Raw genomic sequence first — 25,212 nt, 5'->3', positions numbered from 1 at the left:
TGTACCTAACCTCTTTCTATTTAGAAAGTACTATGCTCTAGGATAGCCTCACACTTGCTTGCTTTTTAAAAAATATGTATTTTATTCAGGCATTTTCATTAAAAAAAAATCGAACCAGAAGTAAAATTATACAACATTATAAATAATCAACACCCATTCCAATCTGCTCCCCAATCATGTCCCCTCCTCCCACCCTGCTTTCCCCATTTTAACCCCCTTACCCCCTTCCCCTTTTGCTGACTGCTCAATCCTCCTTAAAGAAGTCAATGAATGGCTTCCACCTCCGAGTGAACCCATCAACCGACCCCCTCAAGACAAACTTGACCTTCTCCAGCCTCAGGAATTCTTTTTTTTAATATAAATTTAGAGTACCCAATTCTTTTTTTCCAATTAAGGGGCAATTTAGCCTGCACATCCTTTTGGGTTGTGGAGGTGAGACTCATTTAGACATGGCGAGAATGTGCAAACTCCACACTGACAGTGACCTGGGTCCTGCATCACAATGCTGACTAATCCTCAAGGATTCTACCACACACCCGCTTCACTGGCTCTGAGTCCCTCCATCCAAGTAAGGATGTCTCCGGGCTATCAGGGAGGCAAAGACCTCTCTCGCCCCCTCGACTCCCGCCACCGAATATCGTTACCGCTGGGCTCGGGGCCACCTTTACCCCCAACACCTCGGACATTATGTCCGCGAACCCCTGCCAGAACCCCTTCAGCTTCGGGCATGCCCAAAACATGTGGAAATGATTGGTGGGCCTCCCTGCGAACCACCCACACCTATCCTCTACCCCCTCAAAAAACCTACTTAAACTGAATAAGGCTTCACCTCGCACATGACGCAGGGCCTCTTCCCACTTCCCAGCCTCCACCCAGTTGCTCCTCCCACTTATGCTTTATATCCCCCACTGGCACCCCCTCCCAGTCTATCAGCTGCTTGGAGACGTCAGACACCTTCCCCTCCCCTATCCCCTCCTTCAACAGCACCTTGTCTTGCAACCCCAAGGGTGGCAACCTGGAAAAGGACGGCACCTCTCTCTTCACAAAATCCCGAATCTGCAGGTACCTGAAACCGTTCCTCCTGGGCAGCTCATACACTTCCTCCAGGTCCTCTTCCTCCAGGTCCTCTAATTTCATAAATCTGCCCCCGACAAACAGATCGCTGAATCGCTCAATCCCTGCCTACAGCCAAACCCAAAACCTTGCATTCAGCTCCCCTGTTGGAAACCTATTATTATCCCAGATCGGTGCCCAAACCGAGGCACCAACCAGTCCCAAATGCTGCCTCCACTGCCCCATACCCTCAAGGCCGACACCACCACTGGGCTCGCAGAGTACCTGGCTGGCGAGAATGGCAGGGGTGCTGTTAACAATGCCCTCAAGCTCGTTCCCCTCCAAGAAGCCGCCTCTATCTGTCCCCACTACCCAAACCATGGCGATGTTTGCCGCCCAGTCGTAGTTCATTATATTTGGAAATGCCAACTCCTCCCCACTCCAAAAAAGCCCTTTTAACCCATGGGTTCTTCCCAGCCCTTACAAACCCAGAGATCAGCGCGTTAACATTCTTAAAGAATGACTTCAGGACAAAGATTGGCAGGTTCTGAAATACGAACAGGAACCTTGGCAGCACTGTCATCTTTACTGTCTGTGGGCAGCACGGTGGCGCAGCGGCTGGCACTGCTGTCTCACGGCGTGGACGACGCGGGCTCAACCCTGGCCCCTTGTCACTGTTCGTGTGGAATTTGCACATTATCCCTGTGTCTGCGTGGGCCTCAGCCCCACAACAAAAAGGTATGCAGTTTGGGTCAATCGGCCATGCTAAAATTGCCCTTAATTGGGAAACAAATCTTTACTGTCTGCACCTGTCCTGCCAGTGACAGCAGCAGCACATCGCACCTCAAGTCAAATTTAACTTCTGCGCCCAACCCTGCGTCACCTGACTGCCCAGGTATCTAAAACTCACCCCAACTACCTTAAACAGCAGCTCCCCTAACCTCCTCTGCTGCCCTCTGGCCTAACGCGGGAACACCTTGCTCCTTCCCATGTTCAACTTGCACCCGGAAAACCGGGCAAAGTCCTTTAAAATCCCCATAATGCCCCCAATGGGTCCAAAACATATAACAACAGGCCGTCCACGTACAGCGAAACACTGTGCTCATTGCCCCCCCCCCCCGCATAATCCCTCTCCAATCCCTCAATGCTCCAAGCGCCATTGCCAATGGTTCTATTGCCAAGGCAAAAAGCAACAAGGAGATCGCACGCCGCTGCCTTGTCCCGCAATGCAGCCTGAAATATCCAGAACTCACCCAGTTCGTCCGCACACTTGAGACCGTGTCTTGTACAGCAACTGGGCCCAGTCTACAAACACCTGCCTGAACTGCCCCAGCAGGACCCACAAATATTCCCACTCCACTCGGTCGAAAGCCTTCCCTGCATCCATTGCCACTGTCACTTCCAACTCCTGCCACTCTGGAGGCATCATAATCACATTAAGCAGCCTCCTCATATTTGCTGACAACTGTCTCCCTTTCACAAACCCTGTTTGGTCCTCGCCTACTACTCCCGGGACATAGCCCTCAATTCGCGAAGCCAACACCTTTGCCAGCAACTTGGCTTCCACATTCAACAGCGATATCGGCCAGTACGATCCACACTGCTCCGGATCCTTGTCCTTTTTCAATATCTGGGATATAAACGCCTGCAATAGTGTAGAGGAGGTTCCCTCCGCTTCCAAACCTCATTGTATGCCCTCACCAGCAGCGGCCCGCCCCCAAACATTTTATAAAACTCCACCGGTAACCCATCCAGGCCTGGACCTTTCCTGCTTGCATCACCCCCATACTCTCCTTCACCTCCCTTAACCTGATAGCAGCCCCCAATTCCTGCACCAACTCCTCGCCCACCCTGGGAAACTCCAACCTGTCCAGAAACTGCCACATTCCCTCCTTCCCAACCGGTGGCTCTGACTCATACACACTCCTGTAAGAAGCCTCAAACACCACATTCATCCTCACCAGGTCCAGCACTGCCCTTCACTCTACTAATTTCCCTCGCAGCCTCCTCAGCTGGTGGGCCAGCATCCTACTCGCCTTCTCCCCGTACTCATATACTGTCCCTCTGGCTCTCCACAACTGCCCCACTGCCTTCCCTGTGGACATTAATCTGAACTCCATTTGGAGTCCCTGCCTGTCCTTCAGCAGCCCGACCTCTGGGGCCTGTGAAACCTCCTGTCCACCCTCAGAATCTCTTCCACCAGCCTCGCCATCTCTGCCCATTCCACCTTCTCCCCATGCCTCAGAATTGAAATAAACTCTCCCCCAAACCACTGCCTTGAGTGCCTCCCACAGCGTGGCAGCCATGACTTCCCCATGTCATTGAGCTTCACATACCCCCGGATGGTGGCATTCACCCACTTACACACCTCCTCATCCGCCAACAATCTCACATTTAGCCTCCACTGTGGGCGACGTCTACCCCCAACCCTGTCCACACACAAAGCCACCCAGAGCGGCGCGTGGCCGGAGACTACTATCGCTGAATACTCCTGAGTCGGCCAACCCCATCAACTACTCCTTGTCCACCACAAAAAATTCAATCCGTGAGTACACCCGATGCACATGGGAGGAATATGAAAATTCCTTCGCCCTCGGCCTCCCATACCTCCACGGGTCCACCCCCCTCATACACTCCATAAACCACATCAGTTCCCTCGCCACTGCCGACACCTTCCCCAACCTCGGGCTTGGCTCTATAACCTGATTAAAATCTACCCCCCATAATCAGTCGGTGCAAGTCCAGGTCAGGAATCTTCCCCAGCACCCGCATCATGAAGTCTACATCATCCCAATTTGGGACATAAACTTTTACCAGGACCGCCGGCATCCCCTCCAGCTTCCCACTAACCATCATGAACCTCCTCCCACGAATTGGCCACAAAGTTCCCATCTTGAACGCCAGCCGCTTATTCATTAACACCGCCACCCCCCTCATTTTCACGTCCAGTCCTGAGTGGAACACCTGGCCTACCCATCCTTTCCCCAACCTTGATTGGTCCCCTATCTTTAAATGTGTCTCCCGCAAGAAGGCCACATCCACCTTCAGATTCCTCAGGTGCGTCAACACAGGTGACTGTTTGACCGGCCCAGTCAACCCCCTCACATTGCACATAACTAGCCTGGTCGGGGGGCTCCCCACCCCCTCCCCTGCTGAGCAACCATACCCTTTGTTGGGCCAGCCCTCAACCCGTGTCACGCAACTTTTGTGGTCCACCCTCAGATGTCCACCTTCATCACTCCTTTTCCAACTGCGCCAAAGCAACCCCAACCCTCCCTCTCCCAATTAAAACAACCCCATCCCTCACTGCACTCCCATTAACTAGCTAGCCCAGCCAGCATGGCAGCCCCTGCCCAAGACCTCCAAACCCCCTACCCCCTCAATTTCCCTCTGCCCTCATCCACGCCTCCCCCCCAAAAAAAATCAGAAAAGGTGCTCTCACCCTGACATGCCATCAATAAACGCACGACAAGTAGTGAACGTAACTGAGGCTTTAATAGACTAAACTGAAAGCCTCCTGGCCTCTGATCCCGAACTGGATCAGAGGCGGAGACCAGCCACCTTTATACCGGGCCCGAGGGGAGGCGGAGCCATCGGGCAGTGGTTTACCACATTATATATAATGCATTGGCCATTTACCACTATACACATATTATACACTACAGTGGTTTACCACACCCCCTTGGTATTCCATCCCACCATAGAAATCCTCCAAACACCTCACCATCAAAACCAAAGAAACATTTCAAGGGAAACGTTTCCCTAGAACAAAGAAACCTCCTCACAACCTCCTCCAAAATTCAGTATTCTCCTCCTGCCAATCCACTACCCCTGAGAAGCTCCATCGCCTCCTCTGGCGTACTAAAATAATATTCTCACTCCTCGAAAGTCACCCCGAGGCGGTCCGGGTACAACACTCCAATCTTAACCCCTTCTTAGACATAGGCATAGAACATACAGTGCAGAAGGAGGCCATTCAGCCCATCGAGTCTGCACCAACCCTCTCAGCTCTCACTTCCACCTTTCCCCCGTAACCTCTCCTAACCTTTCTTTGGACACTGAGGGCAATTTAGCATGGCCAATCCACCGACCCTGCGTGTCTTTGGAGGTGAGGTGAGGTGTCTTAAAGAGGACAGCCTTGACCCGATTAAGCCCGGCCCTCCTCTTCGCCAGTTCTGCTTCCAGGTCTTGGTAAACCTGCAGCTCGTTCCCATCCCAAGGGCACTTCCTCACAAGCCTCGCCCACCAAAGAATCTTCTCTTTATCCAAAAAGCAGTGCAACCGCACCACCATTGCATTTGGCACTCGCCCCCTTGCGGCCTCCTCACCAGCGCCCTTTGTGCTCGGTCGGCAACCAGGGGCCGATCAAAAGTCCCCCTCCCCCATCAATGCCTTCTGGCATCCCCAAAATCCTTATGTTTTGCCTTTTAGAGCGGTTCTCCAGATCCTCCACCTTCAGCCTCTTCTAGGTCTCCTGTATCACCCCCACCTTGGCCACCAATGAAACCAGCTGCTCCTCATGCTACCCTACCACCTCCTCCACTTTCTGCAGCGCCCCGGCTCTGGATACCTGCTTTAACTGGCTCCACCACCTTGGCCAGGTCCTCCAGGGCCTCCATCCTCTGCTGGCAATTTAAAAAATATATAAATTTAGAGTACCCAATTCATTTTTTCCAATTAAGGGGCAATTAGGCATGACCAATTCACCTACCCTGGGTTATGGGGGCGAAACCCACGCAAACACAGGGAGAATGTGAAAACTCCACACGGACAGTGACCCAGACCCGGGGTCGAACCTGGGACTTCGGCGAGTGAGGCAGCAGTGCTAACCACTGCACCTCCGTGCTGCCCCTCTGCTGACAAACTTAGCGTTTCAAAATTCCGCCAGCTGCTCTGCTGACCACTGGGTGGGCAGAACAGGCCGTTCGCCCTCTTAGCCTGTGGTGCACCATGAAGACTCTCCTGCTCCAACATCCCCTTTCTTCTCGACCCATTCCTAGTTTGTGGATCCATCCACCAGCCACACCAGAGGAGTTACATCTTTTCCTGCCACTCTTTCCAATCAAAACTTCGCCCTTCAGACACGGAAAGGACTGAAAAATACCACCTTGAGCGGGAACTGCCAAATGTGCAACCGCTCACTCCATAGCCGCCACCGGAAGTCCAACTTCACATTTGCTTACATTGAATTCCATCTCCCACAACTTTGCCCATTCACCTAGTCTGTCAATATCGCCTTGCAATTTTATGCTCTCATCTAGGCTGTCTACAATGGGGAGGGGGCAATTTGGTTTAGCTCATTTGGCTCGACAACTGGCCTGTAATGCAGAACAAGGCCAGCAGCGCATATTCAATTCTCGTACCGGTTGAGATAATTCATGAAGGCCTGCCTTCTCAACCTTGCCTCTCGCCAAGGTGTGGAGATCCTCAGGTTACATCACCACCAGTCAGCTCTCCCCCTCAAAGGGGAAAGCAGCCTATGGTCATCTGGGACTATGGCGACCTTACCTTTACCTACAATGCCACTTTGTATCATCAGCAAACTTGCATATATGACTTTCTATGCCATCATCTAAGTCATTAATCAATGTGAATAACAGGCTTGAACACAGATCTCTGTGGAACCCCACTAGTCACCTCCTGCCAATTAGAGTAATTACCCATTATCCTCACTTTCTGTCGCCTGCCACTTCACTAATTTCCTAATCATGTCAATAATTTGCCTTCAATTCAGTGGGGTTCCTCCTTAGTTAACAGTCTCTTTTGTGGAACTTTATCAGATGCCTTCTGGAAGTTCATATAAATAATATACATAGATATTCCCCTATCCACTACATTAGTCACCACTTCAAAAACATTTTTGAAACACGAATCCATGCTGGCTCTCCCTGATTGACTAAAATTTTTTGGGGTGTTCAGTTACCCTATCCATGATTATGGACTCCAGCAATTTCACGGGGATTTCCACAGTAACTTCATAAGATGTAAGCCTACTTGTGACACTAATAAAGATTATTATTATTATTATGCTTGACCTGCAAGTTATCCTGTGTCACCGGATTTTAAGGTATGCCAGGTGCTGTTCCTGGCATGCCCTCCTGCACTTTTCGCTCAACCCAAATGCATCCCCATTTCCCAAATTGCCAGAGCAACTGCACGTCCAATGAAGACATTGCCTGTAAATTGATTTGGGGCTTCCAAAAGTGCTTTACAGAAAGCCTTTCTTTGCATTCCCCGAGTCAACAAAAAGGTTATTTAATAATTTTCACAACTCCCTGATATGATCATACCGCCATAACTACCAGAGCAACTGGGAGGGGCTGTTAATAAATGGCCATATAGTCAGCACCATATTATCCCGGGAGCGAATTAACGAGAGCATGACATTTGCTGTTGTTGCAGAAAACCCTCCTCTTCCCTTCCAAACTAACAAGGAAGTAAGAGCAGGAGTTTTTTTTTCCTCTGGGAACTGTAAGGCGGTTGATCCTGTCGTACATTATTTTTGGTCGAATGTATAAGGAGGGCAAAAGGAAAGATAATAGATTTGCAAAATCCGAATGAACTTTTTTTTGGTTGACGACAAGAGACTTTATTGAATTTGGGGGGGGGGTCAGCGATCAATAATCCCGAGAGCGGAAGCCCCCAGGGAGGGAGGGGGACACACTCAGCGCCGCCGCCGCCCGCTTGCACCATGACCGAGGTGAGCAGCGATGTGTTCGGGAAGCTGCCGGACGGGAGGCCGGTCGAGCGCTTCACGCTGCGCTCCCGCTGGGTCACGCTGAGAGTGCTGAGCCTGGGCGGCATCGTCAGCAGCCTGGAGAGCGGCGACCGGCACGGCAACATGGCCGACATGGTCCTGGGCTTCGACAACCTGCAAGGTGGGCACTGCGACTCCCCTCCCGGGCCTCAGCAGGGCGGGCAGCGCCTCAGGCAACCCACACCCGGAGGCTTGGAGTTATGGGATGTAACTGTCAGCAGTTCCAATGTCATAATTAAATAAGGAGCTTCCATTCCTAACTTCTGGAACTCCCATCCCATCCCACCCAACACTGCACTCCCCTCCCCATCCCACACTGTACTCTCCTCCCATATCCCACACTGTACACCCCATCCCACACTGTACTCCCCTCCCATATCCCACACTGTACTCCCCTTCCATATCCCACACTGTACACCCCATCCCACACTGTGCTCCCCTCCCCATCCCACACTGTACTCCCCTTCCACATCCCACACTGTACTCCCCGTCCCACACTGTACTCCCCGTCCCACACTGTACTCCCCGTCCCACACTGTACTCCCCGTCCCACACTGTACTCCCCGTCCCACACTACTCCCCGTCCCACACTGTACTCCCCGTCCCACACTACTCCCCGTCCCACACTGTACTCCCCGTCCCACACTGTACTCCCCGTCCCACACTACTCCCCGTCCCACACTACTCCCCGTCCCACACTGTACTCCCCGTCCCACACTGTACTCCCCGTCCCACACTACTCCCCGTCCCACACTACTCCCCGTCCCACACTACTCCCCGTCCCACACTGTACTCCCCGTCCCACACTGTACTCCCCGTCCCACACTACTCCCCGTCCCACACTGTACTCCCCGTCCCACACTGTACTCCCCGTCCCACACTACTCCCCTTCCCACACTGTACTCCCCGTCCCACACTGTACTCCCCGTCCCACACTGTACTCCCCGTCCCACACTGTACTCCCCGTCCCACACTGTACTCCCATCCCACACTGTACTCCCCTCCCACAACCCACACAGTACTCCCCGTCCCATCCCACACTGTACTCCCATCCCACACTGTACTCCCATCCCACACTGTACTCCCATCCCACACTGTACTCCCATCCCACACTGTACTCCCACCCCATACTGTCCTCCCCTCCCACATCCCACACTGTACTCCCCGTCCCACACTGTACTCCCCGTCCCATCCCACACTACTCCCATCCCACACTGTACTCCCATCCCACACTGTACCACCCTCCCACATCCCACACTGTACTTCCATCCCACACTGTACTCCCCTCCCACATCCCACACTGTACTCCCCGTCCCACACTGTACTCCCCATCCCATCCCACACTACTCCCATCCCACACTGTACTCCCATCCCACACTGTACTCCCCTCCCACATCCCACACTGTACTCCTATCCCACACTGTACTCCCCTCCCACATCCCACACTGTACTCCCCTCCCACGTCCCACACTGTACTCCCCATCCCACACTGTACTCCCCTCCCACATCCCACACTGTACTCCCCGTCCCACACTGTACTCCCCATCCCATCCCACACTGTACTCCACTTCCACACTACTCCCCTTCCACATCCCACACTGTACTCCCCGTCCCATCCCACACTGTACTCCCATCCCACACTGTACTCCCCTCCCACATCCCACACTGTACTCCCCTCCCACATCCCACACTGTACTCCACTTCCACACTACTCCCCTTCCACATCCCACACTGTACTCCCCGTCCCATCCCACACTGTACTCCCATCCCACACTGTACTCCCCTCCCACATCCCACACTGTACTCCCCTCCCACATCCCACACTGTACTCCTATCCCACACTGTACTCCCCTCCCACATCCCACACTGTACTCCCCTCCCACATCCCACACTGTACTCCTATCCCACACTGTACTCCCCTCCCACATCCCACACTGTACTCCCCTCCCACGTCCCACACTGTACTCCCCATCCCACACTGTACTCCCCGCCCACATCCCACACTGTACTCCCCTCCCACATCCCACACTGTACTCCCCTCCCACGTCCCACACTGTACTCCCCGTCCCACACTGTACTCCCCGTCCCATCCCACACTACTCCCATCCCACACTGTACTCCCATCCCACACTGTACTCCCCGTCCCACACTGTACTCCCCGTCCCATCCCACACTACTCCCATCCCACACTGTACTCCCCGTCCCACACTGTACTCCCCGTCCCATCCCACACTACTCCCATCCCACACTGTACTCCCATCCCACACTGTACTCCCCTCCCACATCCCACACTGTACTCCCATCCCACACTGTACTCCCCTCCCACGTCCCACACTGTACTCCCCATCCCACACTGTACTCCCCTCCCCATCCCATACTGTACTCCCCTCCCCCATCCCACACTGTACACCCCCCATCCCACACTGTACTCCCCGTCCCTCACTGTACTCCCATCCCACACGGTACTCCCCTATCCCACACTGTACTCCCCCCCCCCACATCCCACACTGTACTCCTCTCCCACATCCCACACTGTACTCCCCTCCCACATCCCACACTGTACTCCCCGTCCCACACTGTACTCCTCGTCCCACACTGTACTCCCCGTCCCATCCCACACTACTCCCATCCCACACTGTACTCCCCTCCCACATCCCACACTGTACTCCACTTCCACACTACTCCCCTCCCACATCCCACACTGTACTCCCCTCCCACATCCCACACTGTACTCCCATCCCACACTGTACTCCCCTCCCACATCCCACACTGTACTCCCCTCCCACGTCCCACACTGTACTCCCCATCCCACACTGTACTCCCCTCCCCATCCCACACTGTACTCCCCTCCCCATCCCATACTGTACTCCCCTCCCACATCCCACACTGTACACCCCCATCCCACACTGTACTCCCCATCCCACACTGTACTCCCCTCCCCATCCCACATTGTACTCCCCTCCCCATCCCACACTGTACTCCTCTCCCACATCCCACACTGTACACCCCATCCCACACTGTACTCCACCCATCCCACACTGTACTCCCCTCCCACATCCCACACTGTACTCCCCGTCCCACACTGTACTCCCATCCCACACTGTACTCCCATCCCACATCCCACACTGTACTCCCCGTCCCACACTGTACCCTCCCCATCCCACACTGTACTCTCCCCATCCCACACTGTACTCCCCTCCCCATCCCACACTGTACTCCCCCCCCCCACATCCCACACTACTCCCCCATCCTACACTGCACTCCCTGCCCCAATCCCACACTGCACTCCCCGCCCCATCCCACACTGTACTCCCATATCCCACACTGTACTCCCATATCCCACACTGTACACCCCATCCCACACTGTACTCCACCCATCCCACACTGTACTCCCCTCCCACATCCCACACTGTACTCCCCGTCCCACACTGTACTCCCCGTCCCACACTGTACCCTCCCCATCCCACACTGTACTCTCCCCATCCCACACTGTACTCCCCTCCCCATCCCACACTGTACTCTCCCCATCCCACACTGTACTCCCCCCCCCACATCCCACACTGTACTCCCCCATCCCACACTGCACTCCCTGCCCCAATCCCACACTGCACTCCCCGCCCCATCCCACACTGTACTCCCATATCCCACACTGTACTCCTACATCCCACACTGTACTCCCCCATCCCACACTGTACTCCCCCATCCCACACTGTACTCCCCCATCCCACACTGTACTCCCCCATCCCACACTGTACTCCCCCATCCCACACTGTACTCCCCCATCCCACACTGTACTCCCCATCCCACACTGTACTCCCCCATCCCACACTGTACTCCCCATCCCACACTGTACTCCCCATCCCACACTGTACTCCCCATCCCACACTGTACTCTCCCATCCCACACTGTACTCTCCCATCCCACACTGTACTCCCCATCCCACACTGTACTCCCCTATCCCACACTGTACTCTCCTCCCCATATCACGCTGTGCCCACCCCATCTGCTCCCCCCCACTGTACTCACCCATCCCACACTGTACTTCCCCCCTCCCCCCGATCCCACACTGTACTCCCCCATCCCACTCTGCACTCCCCATCCCACACTGTACTTCCTCCCCCCCCACTGTACTCTCTTCCCCCCCCCCCCCCCCCCCAAATCCCACAGTGGACGCCTCTCTGTCTCATTCTCCTTTCAAGACATTTCATAAAATCTATCTCTATGACCAAGCTTTTCACCATCTGACCTGTCGGCACAGATGGTGAGGTTACAATAGCGGCGAATGCTGAGACATTTTGTGCGAGTGAGAGCTACAACAAGCTTGAAGTTCCAGTGAATCGACTTACGCCAGAGGGTCAGACTTCTGGAGCGGGTTTCTCCGTCCCGCCGCGCCAGATTTCTGGTTCAGCACGCCGTTGGGATTCTCCGTTTCGCCGGCTGGTCAATGCCGTTTTCCATTGTAGGGCAGCTCCACGCCGTCGACGAAACCCCCAGGCTGCCGGCAAAGCGGAGCCTCCCAACGGCGGAGAATTCAGCTCCTGGTTTGCCAACAAATGGCTCCATTGGAACCCACTCTGATGGTCAATTTTCCCCAGGATCTTCCAATGTGTAAACCTGGGCTGTTTGTCCTACTTTTCTGTACTGATTTATCAACGCTGTTTCAAATTGGTGTAGCGCCCGCTGAGATTGCGGCTCTTTAAATCAGGAAGAGGTTCTTCACACTGCAGTCACCGTCCCCACCCTTCCATTGTTGCGAAGCCCCATAACTCACATCCCCGTCTCACCCCTCCAATGAGAACCCTGGCTCACCACCCCTTCTCCACCCTTGTCTCATCTCCACATTGGCACGCACCCCTGTCACCCCACCCCGGTCAACTCCCATCACCCCGCCTGTTGCCCCATCACAACTCTCTCAGCCCATCATCCACTTTTGTTTTATGAAACTCCATGGGATGTTCGATTACATTAAAAGTGCTTTATGAACGTGAGTTGTCGCTTATTCCAAGGGGCATTTGGAAGAAGTAAGTGTTAGAGAAATGGAGGACAATGTAACGAAATGGAATTAAGTTGCAAGTAATTTGTAAAGGAAATTAAATTATGAAGTCAAATACCTCAATCCATGATGATACTTGTTTCAATTATATATACAGGCTACATTAACAAGCACCCCTACTTTGGGGCAGTGGTTGGACGTGTTGCCAATCGAATTGCAAAAGGGAAATTCAGTATTGATGGGAAAGAATATCAGCTGCCCATTAATAATGGGCCTAATAGTATACACGGTGGCCTGAAAGGATTTGACAAGGTAAGGCAAACTTATGACTATATTATCCAATGAAATAGAACAATTCAGTTTTATGGAGAGACTAGAAAAGTTGGAATTGTTCTCTGTAGAGTGTTGCTGTCTTTTAGTGGCTCTAAATATGGCGGTTAATAAGGTCGCCTTTCTTAATCTTAATTATGAATATGCTTTCAGAGTCGCCAGGTATCTCTTGACACCGCCACAAGGTTCAACCGAATACCGATCAAAGAGCCAATACACTAGTTAGTTAGTTCAAAGTTAATGGTACCTTATTTATTCACAGTATGATTTACTCATGCACAATAACACTACAGGCTAAACTATATCTATCACTAACACCTATACTTAACTTCGGGTGCCCACTTAGGTCAGAGGGACAGTGGTTGTTGTTCGGATCTGAGGCTGTTGGGTACAAAGAAGTAGCAGGATTATCGCTATGGTTGTCCGTTTGGTAGCGAGCGTTGAACTTGAACTTACTTCTGGTGGTGCAGGTGGAAGGGTCTCTCCAGTTGAGAGCCGAATCCAAGAAGCTGAACATATCGCGGGGGTTCCTTCTTATACTCCCGGGGGGGGGGCTTCACGCGCTTTTAGGCGGGCCTTAACCTTGGCCCCAATTAATTGGGCCGCTTCTCTATAACTGCCATCGATCTGAGCCAATAAAGGGGTGGGTGCCCTGATGGCTGGGCATGTCCTACGTGGCCGTTGGCCTTGCTTTGTTTGTTGTTTCTTGCTGGGGTAGTGGCATCAGAATGTCTGGGACGGTATCGGCCAGTCTTTGTTCATTTGAGATGGCGCCATCAATGTGCAAATCGGCCAAGAGTTTTGGTTCTGTCTGCAGTCTGTCTTTTAAATACACAGTAAGAAGTCTTACAACACCAGGTTAAAGTACAACAAACACTAGTGTTTGAAACAAACCTGTTGGACTTTAACCTGGTGTTGTAAGATTTCTTACTGTGCTCACCCCAGTCCAACGCTGGCATCTCCACATCATGGCTACCATCGACACTTTTAAATACACATACAGGCTCTGTGCCTGCTTGTTACTTTGCATTGTCCATTTTTCCCTGTGTGCTCTGCGAGTGTCCATTTTATATGCTGAAAGTGGCCATCCCAGATGGCTACACTTCCTCCTTATGATCCTCAACGCGAATCCTGAAGGATCACATTACTGAATCTGCTTTGTTCTCTGCCTATGTCGAGCACCCACAATCAAGGACGGGTTCTATCCTACTCTATCCTATGGATTTAAACCTTTACCTAAATTGCTTTTATTTACATCATATTATGAAATCCTAAGGGGCACTATAACATTCAAGCATGCATTACATTTCTTTCTCTTTTAAACATAGAACCTCTAACTATCTTTCTCTAAACTATCTTCAGGCTGTTTAGCTAATAAACAGAATTTACAAACGGTATAAAACTATATAATAGCAGCATCACATTTCTCTGTATCTTGGCGGTCAAGTACAGAAAATTCACATCCTTTCTTTATTGGATCAAACAAATAAAAATAAATAATCGATGCACTTTATTCATTTAGAGAGAGTGGGGGGGTTTGCTGGAATCTGAAATTAGGGGGTCTAAGTGTGTATACGGGAGTGCGGGAGGCTTACCTTCGCCATTTCCGAAGACTCACTGTCTGGATGACACAGCAGAGTATCGCTATCACTAACAGGGCTTCTCCCATGTAGGAAAGGAAATACCATTTTACGAGGTTGTCGCACCAGGTTGGTGTGTCAGTAGCTGTTTCTGGGTGTGGTGTATGGCAGTGATGGGATACATTCACGGCCTATGTGGTGGGGGTCAGGGGGCCCGCTTCCACGCACAACTGTAGTGATCCAACGGTGATGTAAATGTAGTCATCATGTCCGTTTTCATTTTTCTCTTGGTCTTCCTCTGTCTTCTGGTGTTTTGGATTTCCTGTGGACACAAGTATAATATCTGTTATTACCTTGTTTAAGATCTCGTATGTCTGTCTGTCTGTCTCTCCTTTTATCATCAATTGCCCATTAGAATTGTCACCATATGTGACTCCCTCTTAAAAAAGCAAACACAAATATTTTTGGGGACAAGACATCCGAAAAAGAAATACTGTCACAATGCAGGGCAGCAGGGTAGCATGGTGGTTAGCATAAATGCTTCACAGCTCCAGGGTCCCAGGTTCGGTTCCCGGCTGGGTCACTGTCTGTGCGGAGTCTGCACGTCCTCCCCGTGTGTGCGTGGGTTTCCTCCGGGTGCTCCGGTTTCCTCCCACAGTCCAAAGATGTGCGGGTTAGGTGGATTGGCCATGCTAAATTGCCCGTAGTGTCCTAAAAAAGTAAGGTTAAGGGGGGGGGTTGTTGGGTTACGGGTATAGGGTGGATACATGGGTTTGAGTAGGGTGATCATTGCTCGGCACAACATCGAGGGCCGAAGGGCCTGTTCTGTGCTGTACTGTTCTATGTTCTATGTTCTAATGCGAGCAATCTCGCAGCCTGTGTGGTCGATGTGCTGAGTGGGCGGACAATTTCTCCGTCCAGCAGCCAATTGTTTCATCCAAGTGTTTGAGGATGTAAATAGCATGTGGGGATAGCGACCTAAGGGTCGCCGGAAAGCAAAACAAAGTGTGGCAAAGAGCATTCTTTAAACCACATAGTAAGAAACAGTAAAAGAGTTTTGAACCAAAAGCGTCGAATGGAGTGCGTGCGGGGCAAGAATGGGTGGAATCCCCAGGTAGGGCGGTGACCAGTGCCGTAGGTGCACTACCTGAGCCTAGCTGACCAGATGGGGGTCCTCAGGCAGGGCGGGGATCAGTGCCGTTACTCAAAAGCCTGGGTGACCGGACAAGAACGGAAAGAATTTGTGTTCATAGTGGATAAACTGCCTCTAATGATTGATGTCGAATCAGAAGAGTAGTTATGACTGTATCAAGTGGTGTCTGCCGACAAACTTGTTCCTTTAACTGCCATGTAGCATTAAGAGAGTAGTCGTGACTGCATCAAAATTTGGCGTTAGGCCATGAACAAACTCTATCAAAGGGTCGTACACAATACAAACATTCAACATGTAACTTTTAAACTAAAATAACAAAACGGGCAGGCTCCATCAGAAAGAAGGACACCGTAAATCTCAATCAGTTCCTTTTTACCATCATCTGGACACCTCATTGCTCTATAGCAAAAAGAGTCGCAAAGGGGCTGGTCTGATGGGAGTCAGACTCTGAGTCATCATCTTCTCCCAGTTGCCACACTCGTGACGGGTTGGTGTGCCAAGGCGGCCTAGGCCGACGTGGGGTCTATCTTATTGTTATGGATGAGTCTGCAGGAATTGTCGTGGTGTCAATGCTTAGTGTCTAGGGTGGAGGCGGTAGGGGGCATTCCATCGTCATCGGGCGGTGGGTCCGGTTCAGGGGCTTTTGTATAAGTGGTCTCGAAGGGGTCAAACATATCCTGTTCGGAGGTGCAGAGTTGAAATCGTGTGGCGGTTCCATGAGGTCTAACGTATCAGTGCTGTCGCTGTCGCTGTCGGTGCTGATTGAATGAAGGGAAGAGCGGAGTTGTGTGTCTGGGGGTGGAGTCGAAGTGGAGTCCGTGGACGGACTGGACTGGTTGGGGGAGGGTAGGAATAGGTCGTCCATGGGTGGGGCGTGTTCGTCTGCTGCTGCGAGTGAGATGTGGTGGGAGTGGTTGCTTTGTGTGCCATAAGCTGGTTTATGTGAAACCATCCTGACTTGCCATTAGGATAAGTGATCTTATAAACAGAGGGGCTAACTTTATCTGAAATTGAGTAGGGTCCTGTGAATTTTGGGGAAAAAAATGAACTGGGGTTGTACACGGAGAGCATGATTTGCTGTCCTACTGAAAATTCCGTTGAGTGTTCCGTTTTATCAAAACATGCGTCACTGTTTTCTCTGTGTGCCAAGCCGAACAGCTGCGGCGGGCTGGGCTGCTTTAACGTTTTCCAGGATTTGTTGTACTGCTTTCTCATGGGTGAGGGCGGTGACTGTGGGGCTGGCCAAATCAAGCCTAATAAGTATTCTGTTCCCTTCATGGGTCATCTGGTCATGAGGGTGTAGGGGGTGTATCCTGTCGAATTTGATACCGTGTTCCTGAGGAACATGAGTGCAAATGGGAGAACTGTGTCCCATGCGGTATTATGCTGCTGTACCATTTTCCTAAGGGTTGCTTTGAGGGTTCGATTCATGCGTTCTACAATTCCGCTTGATTGGGGGTGATAGGCTATGTGACATTTTTGTCGTATGCCGAAAATTGTGAGGACATTTTTCATGACGCGTCCTGTGAAGTGTGGGCCTTGGTCAGACTCGATACTACGGGGAAGTCCCCACCTTGTGAAAATTTGCTGTGTTCGAATCTTGGCTGTCGTTTTAGCCATGTTAGTCCTACATGGAAAAGCTTCCACCCATTTCGTGAGGGTGTCGATCACTACCAACGTGCCTAACGGCTGCGGCTGCTTTAATGTTTTCCAGGATTTGTTGTACTGCTTTCTCATGGGTGAAGGCGTATTTAAAACCATTTTTGCAGGGGGGGGGGGGGGGGGGGGGGGGGGTAGGGGACCTAGATAATCTATCTGTAAATTAGTCCAGGGGCCATTAACGGGGCGAGTGTGACTGAGTTGACCTTTCTTCGCATACCTGTCTGGATTGTTCTGGGCGCAAATCAAACAGTTCTCAATGTAATGAGTCACATTGGATTTTAAATTGGGCCACCAGCAGAGAGGTCTGAGGTGGGCAAGGGTTGAATCTATCCCTTGGTGTCCATGGTTGTCATGGAATTGACAGATAGTCTGGTTTCTATCTTGGGTGGGGACCACATAAACACCGTCTTTTAAAATTATGCCATCGGGTGCTGTTAAGGCATTTCTGTACTTATCATAGGGGGCTGGGCTTGGGCTAAATCTTGAATATTGGTCTGTGAGACCTGGACCACGTGTACTGGGGCACTCTCGAGGGGATTCCAAAAGTGACCATGTCTGGAACCTGCTTTTGCTGGGGCGTCTGACTTAACGTTACCGGGGGGGAGGGGAGGAACAATGGTGGCTGCCAACCTTAACGGTAACGTAGTTACGGCCTTTAGCTGTCTTGAGGATATGCTGGAATAATGGGGCTGAGGGTAGGGGTTTTCCGTCTGCGGAAACAAAACCTCTAAATTCCCACAGGGGTAGGAACCCAGTTAAGCTGTTGCAGACATATAGGCTGTCAGAGTATATGTCGGCTGGGGTCGGGAACAAGTCGGGGTGCTGTACAATGTAGGCTACGGCTGCTAATTCAGCTGTCTGCGGACCTAGGTGTCCAGGCAGTTTCAGTGAGATTTCTTCTAACGCGCGTCCCTGCGCGTCCTCTACATGGATACTACAACCTGTGATTCTTTTACCATTTAAAACAGTGGAGGAGCCATCCACATAAATCCTAAGAGCTGCGTCTGTGTCTGTAGGTTGGGGTCTCTGGGGTGTAGTACCTGGTTTCGGGGGAGCAGATTTGGGTACAAAAGGGCCTGTGTCGTGCTTGGTGGTAACAATCTCACACTCATGTGGGGTGCCGGCGTACTGTAAATTGTCTGCTAGAAACGTGTGTGTCTTAGCCCTTTTAACCATAATGTCCCGTCCCTGAAGGAGCAGGGGCCATCATGCTGCGTGAATGTGGCTGACTGTGCCGTCCTTTAGTCTACCGTCTAGAAGAAGTTGGGTTGGGGTGTGTTCTGTTAAAATGGTAACGGTTGATTCCTGTTATGTATGCAGAGTACTGAACAGCCCAAAAGACTGTGAGCAAGTGCCTTTCGCAGGCAGAAAATCCTTGCTCTACCGGATCAAGAACTCGTGAGGCGTAGGCTACGGGGCCTAAACGATCGTGTCTTTCCTGAATGAGCACGGCCGAAAGGGTTCGGTTGGTGGATGCGACTTCTATTGCCTATGGGGAGAGTGGATCTGGTACCTGTAATGCGGGAGCTGTGCTCGGGGCACGTTTTAATGCATCCACGGCATCCGTGTGCTGTGGAAGCCATTTCCATGGGGCTTGCTTTTTTAGGAGCTCAGAAAGAGGGGCTGCTTTTGTGGCAAAACCGTCTATGTGATTCCTGCAGTAGCCAACCAGTCCTAGAAATGACCGGAGGGCTGTAACATTATGGGGCAAGGGTAATTTAACAATGGAGTCTATGCGTTTCTGCTCGATCTCGCGTTTGCCACGGGTGATTACTGTGCCTAAATAAATGACCTTTTCCTGCATAATCTGGGCCTTTTTGGGGTTAACTTTACATCCGATTTCGTGAAGGAGTCCTAACAATTCGGAGAGAAGCGAAATGTGCACTCCCTTAGTATCCGTCTGTAGAAGTAAGTCGTCTACATACTGGATGACTGGATGAGGCAATTGGGGCGGGTAAGTTTAGCTAATCCTTTTGCCAGCTGTCTGTGGAAAATGGAGGGGGGAGTTGTGGAAGCCTTGCGGTAGGCACGTCCTCGTGTATTGCTGTCCCTGGAAGGTGAAAGCAAATTTGTATTGGCATGCTTTATCCAATGGAATGGACCAAAAGCTGTTGCTGATATCCAAAACCGTAAAATATTTCGACTGGGGTCCCTGTTTTAACATTGTCTTGGGACTTGTGGCCACGGTGGGGGCTGCTAATGGGGTGACCTTGTTTAGTGCCCTATAATCGATGGTCAGTCGCCATGAGCCATCGGGTTTGCTGATGGGCCAGATTGGGGCATTGTTAGTTGAGGCTACTGAACAAAGTACGCATTGGTCAAGTAAGCTTTGGATGACTTTTGCAATTTCCCCCTCTGCTTGTTGGAGGAAACCGTACTGTTTCTGGTGTTTAGGATCGGGACCTGTGATGTTAACTAAACCAGCGATCCTGCCCCAGTCGTGCTTGTGCTGGGCAAAAGCTGCTTTGTGTTTATGTAAAACGTCCCTAACTTCTTTGTCTTGACTAATGGTTCGTGGATCAAACCAGAAGTCTCCTACTGCGCTAATCCTGTGTGCGTAGTCTCCAATTGTTTGAAAAAAAATTTAGAGTACCCAATCCATTTTTTCCAATTAAGGGGCAATTTAGCGAGGCCAATCCACCTACCCTGCATATCTTTGGGTTGTGGGGGCGAAACCCACACAGACACGGGGAGAATGTGCAAACTCCACACGGACAGTGACCCAGAGCCGGGATCGAACCTGGGACCTCGGTGCCGTGAGGCCGCAGTGCTAACCCACTGTGTCACCGTGCTGCCCTGTAGTCTCCAATTGTGAGCGTGGCAGGGGCACGTGCTGCCTTTGCCATTCTCCACACACGTCTATTGATGATTGAACGAAAGATTGTGGGAGCTCATAAAATCTATCCCCAAAATGTGTTCGGCTGTCTGGGGTCGATCTACTAGAACAACGGGGTGTTTTGTCTTAATGTTGCCTATCTGAATAGCCACAGGGGCCGTAATGTGTCCCTGCTGTAAGTGTCCTCAGAAGTCGCTCAGGGTAATGGTGTCTGTGGTGGGCCATGTATCCTGTTGGAACATTGTGGAGGAATTTAACGTGGTACGGGACCCTCCTGTGTCCCAAAAAAATTCCACAGGGTGTCCCCGGACTGTGCCTGCTACTACCGGTCTCACGGACTTGTCCCAGACGGTGTTGCAGACCCAAGTTGGGGAGTCCGAACACCGTCAATCGGTGCCATTCATGTCAGCGTTCTCGGAACGGGCGCTAACACTGTAAATGGGCCTGGCCCTGTTCTTATTTAGGGTACTTGCCTGCTGGTTTCGCTGCTGTTACTGGGGGGCATTGCACTCTCGGGCGTAATGGCCTAACTGTCCACAATTGTAGCATTCTTGGAATTTAGGCTGCTGTGGGCTGTTTCTTCCCTCGTTTACCCATGCGGGGTTTTGATGTGTTCTGACTGGATGCATGTTAGCATCTGCCTGTTCTTCCTCTACTTTTCCGTGTTCTGACCTTCCCTGAAAGGACTGTTCCCAAGCTTGGGATAATCACTTTAATACCCATTTGTCATTGTGTGTGTCGTCTGAGGGGTCATAATTGGCGCAAGCTCTCTGTCCTGCTTCGGTCACGTGAGAGACTAGGATACGAGTCCATTTGGCCATATTGTCTGGTGTCAAATGGGCACGGACTAACTCTCCAAATACTGCTGTAAAGTGGGTCCAAAGGCGTCCAGCGAACGTTGTTGGGTGCTCGGTCTTTTTCTGTCTGCATTTATTGAGTCCTTCTATGGGATCTCCCTTATTGTAGCCGATCGCATCTAGGATCGCTGCATGCATTTCTTGGAGGGTGCCTCCTCCTACATTTTGTGGGTCGGGAAGGGCTGCCATGATTGAGGGGTCGAGGCTCAAAACTGTGAGCTTCACTTGCTCTTTTTCGTCCAGGCCTTACATGGTCGCCTGTTGCTTAACTTTTGCAAAATAATGGTGCGGGTCTGATGTGGGTTTGATTTTGTCACACGTGTACCTTAATTGGGTGACGGTTAATGGGGTGGTGCACAGAAAATTGGGGTCTCTGTTAGTTGTGGCCCTGCACTATGTGGTGACAGGGTTCATGGGATTGTGCACTACCTGTGCAGTCGGGGGTGGGGCTGCTTTCCTTTCTGGGTTTTATCTTGAGTACATGCTCCATGCACACAGCGATGGGCAGTTTCATTTAACTCCTGCCAATCGGGGCCATTTTCCTGATCTAGCTGGGGGGGGTCCAAATGTATCTTGGAAACTGTTTTGTACTGAGAGCAGGGATTGCAGGTCTGCAATTTGCTTTTGGCATTTGGCGTGGTCCACCAAACTCTGCCTTTGTTCCGTGGTGGAACTGTGGAGTGCTCGTAGGGCTGCCTTTAATCCTGACATTGCATCTTTAATTGTTCAACTTGAAGTTCTGTCTCTTCTCTTGCCAACACCGCGTGTTGCGTGGTAGGCCTTGTCGTACTGGGACTGAAAGCTGCTTAGGTAAGCGATCAAGATTGGTGTGCCCGTTTGACATCAGCCATCTCCTTGTACTTCGCTGCTAACTGCTCTCGGAGTTGCTTATTAACTTTCTCGTACTCGCTGACGTCTCTCTCACTATTCTTCTCTCTGTCTTCAATTTCTCTGCGGAGCATCTTCATGACCTCCTCTGTGCCTCGCAATTGTGCCAAACAGGACATGAATCTCAGTCAGGTTATCCCACCAAGTCTGTCCTATACTTCCTCATTTGCGCAGGATTTGTTTCAAAGGGGCCATCCTTTCCCTTTTAGATACTTCTGAATCTCCTCGTCCCATATGGAACACTGCTCTGCTCAATTGGTTGGCGTGACCTCGAATTCCTGGGGGTGCATAAGGCGTTCCATTGCCTTCATTGCCATCCCTACTGTAATCTTTGGGTTTCTACCGTAAATTTGGAACGGGGGGAATAAAGTGGTGATGCAAACACGGGTACGGCTTAATTTTCCGGTCTGCAAAACTCCCGACAGTTTTACACAACAAAATCTCTCAGGTTTACCTTATATCCTTAGGGGGGAGGGAGGGGAGGGGGAGGGGGGGGGGGGGGGGGGGGGGGGGGGGCTCTGCGAGTGTCCATTTTATATGCTGGAAGTGGCCATCCCAGATGGCTACAAGAAGACATAAGGTTAGGGATCAGCAGTTTAGTTAGAATAGAGTTGAGGGAACAGGAGGTGGGACTGATGGTCAAGACGAGCTTGGAGAGGTCATGAGGGCAGATAGGAGAGGACCTAAACAAAAATGCGAGTTTGGAGCAGTGGAAGGTTAGAGGAATTTTGGTGGGCAAGTGGTAGGAAGGCAAGTGGCAGAAGCGGCTGATCAGATTGCCTCAATTTTAATGACAAGTTTCATGAGCACCTCTCGCTGTTGGAGCTGAAGGTAGAAGAGATAGGGGTTTAAGAAGATGGCTAGCAATAGGGAACAGTAGCTGGAATATATTTTTATTATTTCATGGGACGTGGACATTGCTGGCTGGGCCAGCGTTTACATTTCCCCATCACTAACTGCCCTTGAGAAGGTGGTGGTGAGCCATCTTTTGGAACCACTGCAGTCCTTTTTGTGTAGTTACACCCACAGTGCTGTGAGGGAGGGAAATCCAGGATTGTGACTGAGCGACGGTGAAGGAATGGTGGTATAGTTCCAGTTCAGGATAGTGTGTGGCTTGGAGGGGAATTTGCAGCTAGTTCCCTTGCTTGCTGACCTTGCCCTTCTAGGTAGTAGAGGTTGCTGGTTTGGAAGGTGTTGTCGAAGGCACCTTGGTGAGTTGCTGTGCATCTTGTAGATGGCACACACTGCTGCCACTGTGCCTTGGTGGTGGAGGGAGTGAATGTTGAAGGAGTTGGATTGTGTGCCAGTCATTGCATTTAAGGATGATCAGTTGAGAGCACCTGAATGCTTTTGTGTTCGCCAGTGAGGTCTGGTAGTAAATGGCTATCATTCAATATCCATTCATGTCTGCGCCTCTTGGACATAAAAGAGCTGAGATGAGGACCATAATTGGGGGATCGACCAAGGGGAGAGGGAGTAATGGTTTTACAGTGGAATAAAGAATAAAAGGTGGAGTTGAGGATTGGGTTGCGCATATCAGTAGTCGCAAAGATTTGTGGCGAGTGGGGGGGTGGGGCAAAGGCTACACAGTTGTGAGCTTGAAAGTGCAGTAGTTGTAAGTGAATTGGGGGACAGATTTTTCCAAGAGTGGACAGGGAAAGAGGTAGTTAGTTATACAAGGGATGTAATCAGAGATGCTCCTATTTGGGATTGATACGATAGGAGTTATGAGATGGCAGGATCAAGGGGGTGGCTATGAATATGGAATTTATTTGCATGGAGGGAGAGATTAAAGGAATATGAGAGAAGCAAAGATGAGTTAAGATGGATGTGGAGATGCCGGTGTTGGACTGGGGTGAGCACAGTAAGAAGTCTGACAACACCAGGTTAAAGTCCAACTGGTTTGTTTTGAATCACTAGCTTTCAGAGCACTGCTCCTTCCTCAGGTGAGTGAAGAGGTGGGTTCCAGAAATACATTTATAGACAAAGTCAATTATGCAAGACGATACTTTGAATTAGAGTCTTTGCAGGTAATTAAGTCTTTACAGGTCCAGATGGAACGACTGGAGAGAGGGATAATCACAGGTTAAAGAGGTGTGAATTGTCTAAAGCCAGGACAGTTGGTAGGATTTTGCAAGCTCAGGCCAGATGGTGGGGGATGAATGTAATGCGACATGAATCCAACGTCCACATTGAGGCCGTCCTCGTGTGTGTGGAATTTGGCTATAAATTTCTGCTCGGCGATTCTGCGTTGTCGTGCGTCATGAAGGCCGCCTTCAAGGACGCTTACCCGGAGATCAGAGGCTGAATGCCCTTGACTGCTGAAGTATTCCCCGACTGGAAGGGAACATTCCTGCCTGGCGATTGTCGTGCGATGTCCGTTCATCCGTTGCCGCAGCATCTGCATGGTCTCGCCAATGTACCACGCTTCAGAGCGTCCTTTCCTGGAGGTTGAGATTACTGAGGATGGTGTAGAGGCTGAGGGAGGAAAGCAATGAAGAAAGCTTGGTGAGAAATTTTGATTGTAGTTGGGTGCGCAATAGAAAATGAGGGTTTTGGATGAGAGCAGAGAGGTGGGACAAGGTGAGGTTCTCAAAGGAGGAGAACGTTCCAAAGGAGTAGAGGGTCATATCAAGGTTTGATCTGTTGATGAACACCCCAACACCACTTCTATGGCCTTAACAGGGAAAGTGGTGGAAAGTATAGTGAGGCAGGGAGACTTTTTTTTCAGGGGGAAGGTGTCATTACCACGAAGCCAGTTTTCATGAAAGCTATGATGTTGATGCAATTATCCACAATAAGATTATGTTCAGCATAATGATCAGGGTTTCACAAGTCCATGAATATCCTGGAAGACAGAGTGGTGAGGAGTGGTGAGAGCCAATCCGCTTTGCAGAGAGTCAATCAGCAGTAGGAGGTGTAAGTTGGATATGAAGAAGATTGGCAAGATTAGACCCAGTGGGCACACTCGCAGGATTTATTGTAACACATTGGGTGGGATTTTCCTCCACCTCCGCAGCGTGTTCTACAGTGGTGGAGGGTGGCTCCCCAGTGGCCAGCAGCTCCTGATCCCAGCGTTGTCAACATGGTTTCTTTTTTTTAA

General features: G+C 51.0%; 1 protein-coding gene across 1 annotated transcript in view; it reads left to right on the top strand.

The window, feature by feature from the left end:
- The first annotated feature begins 7,464 nt into the window (after window positions 1-7,464).
- The window catches only part of galm (galactose mutarotase), a 79,794-nt gene continuing 62,046 nt past the window's right edge, over window positions 7,465-25,212 (top strand). Inside the window, exons 1-2 of the mRNA XM_038804495.1 lie at window positions 7,465-7,931; window positions 12,961-13,115. Coding sequence (XP_038660423.1) covers window positions 7,745-7,931; window positions 12,961-13,115 — 342 coding nt within the window. The 5' untranslated portion in view covers window positions 7,465-7,744. The remainder of the gene's footprint in view (window positions 7,932-12,960; window positions 13,116-25,212) is intronic.

This window comes from Scyliorhinus canicula, chromosome 1 (assembly GCF_902713615.1).
Source record: "Scyliorhinus canicula chromosome 1, sScyCan1.1, whole genome shotgun sequence".
Taxonomy (NCBI): domain Eukaryota; kingdom Metazoa; phylum Chordata; class Chondrichthyes; order Carcharhiniformes; family Scyliorhinidae; genus Scyliorhinus; species Scyliorhinus canicula.
This window is presented reverse-complemented; position numbering and strand designations above follow the sequence as displayed.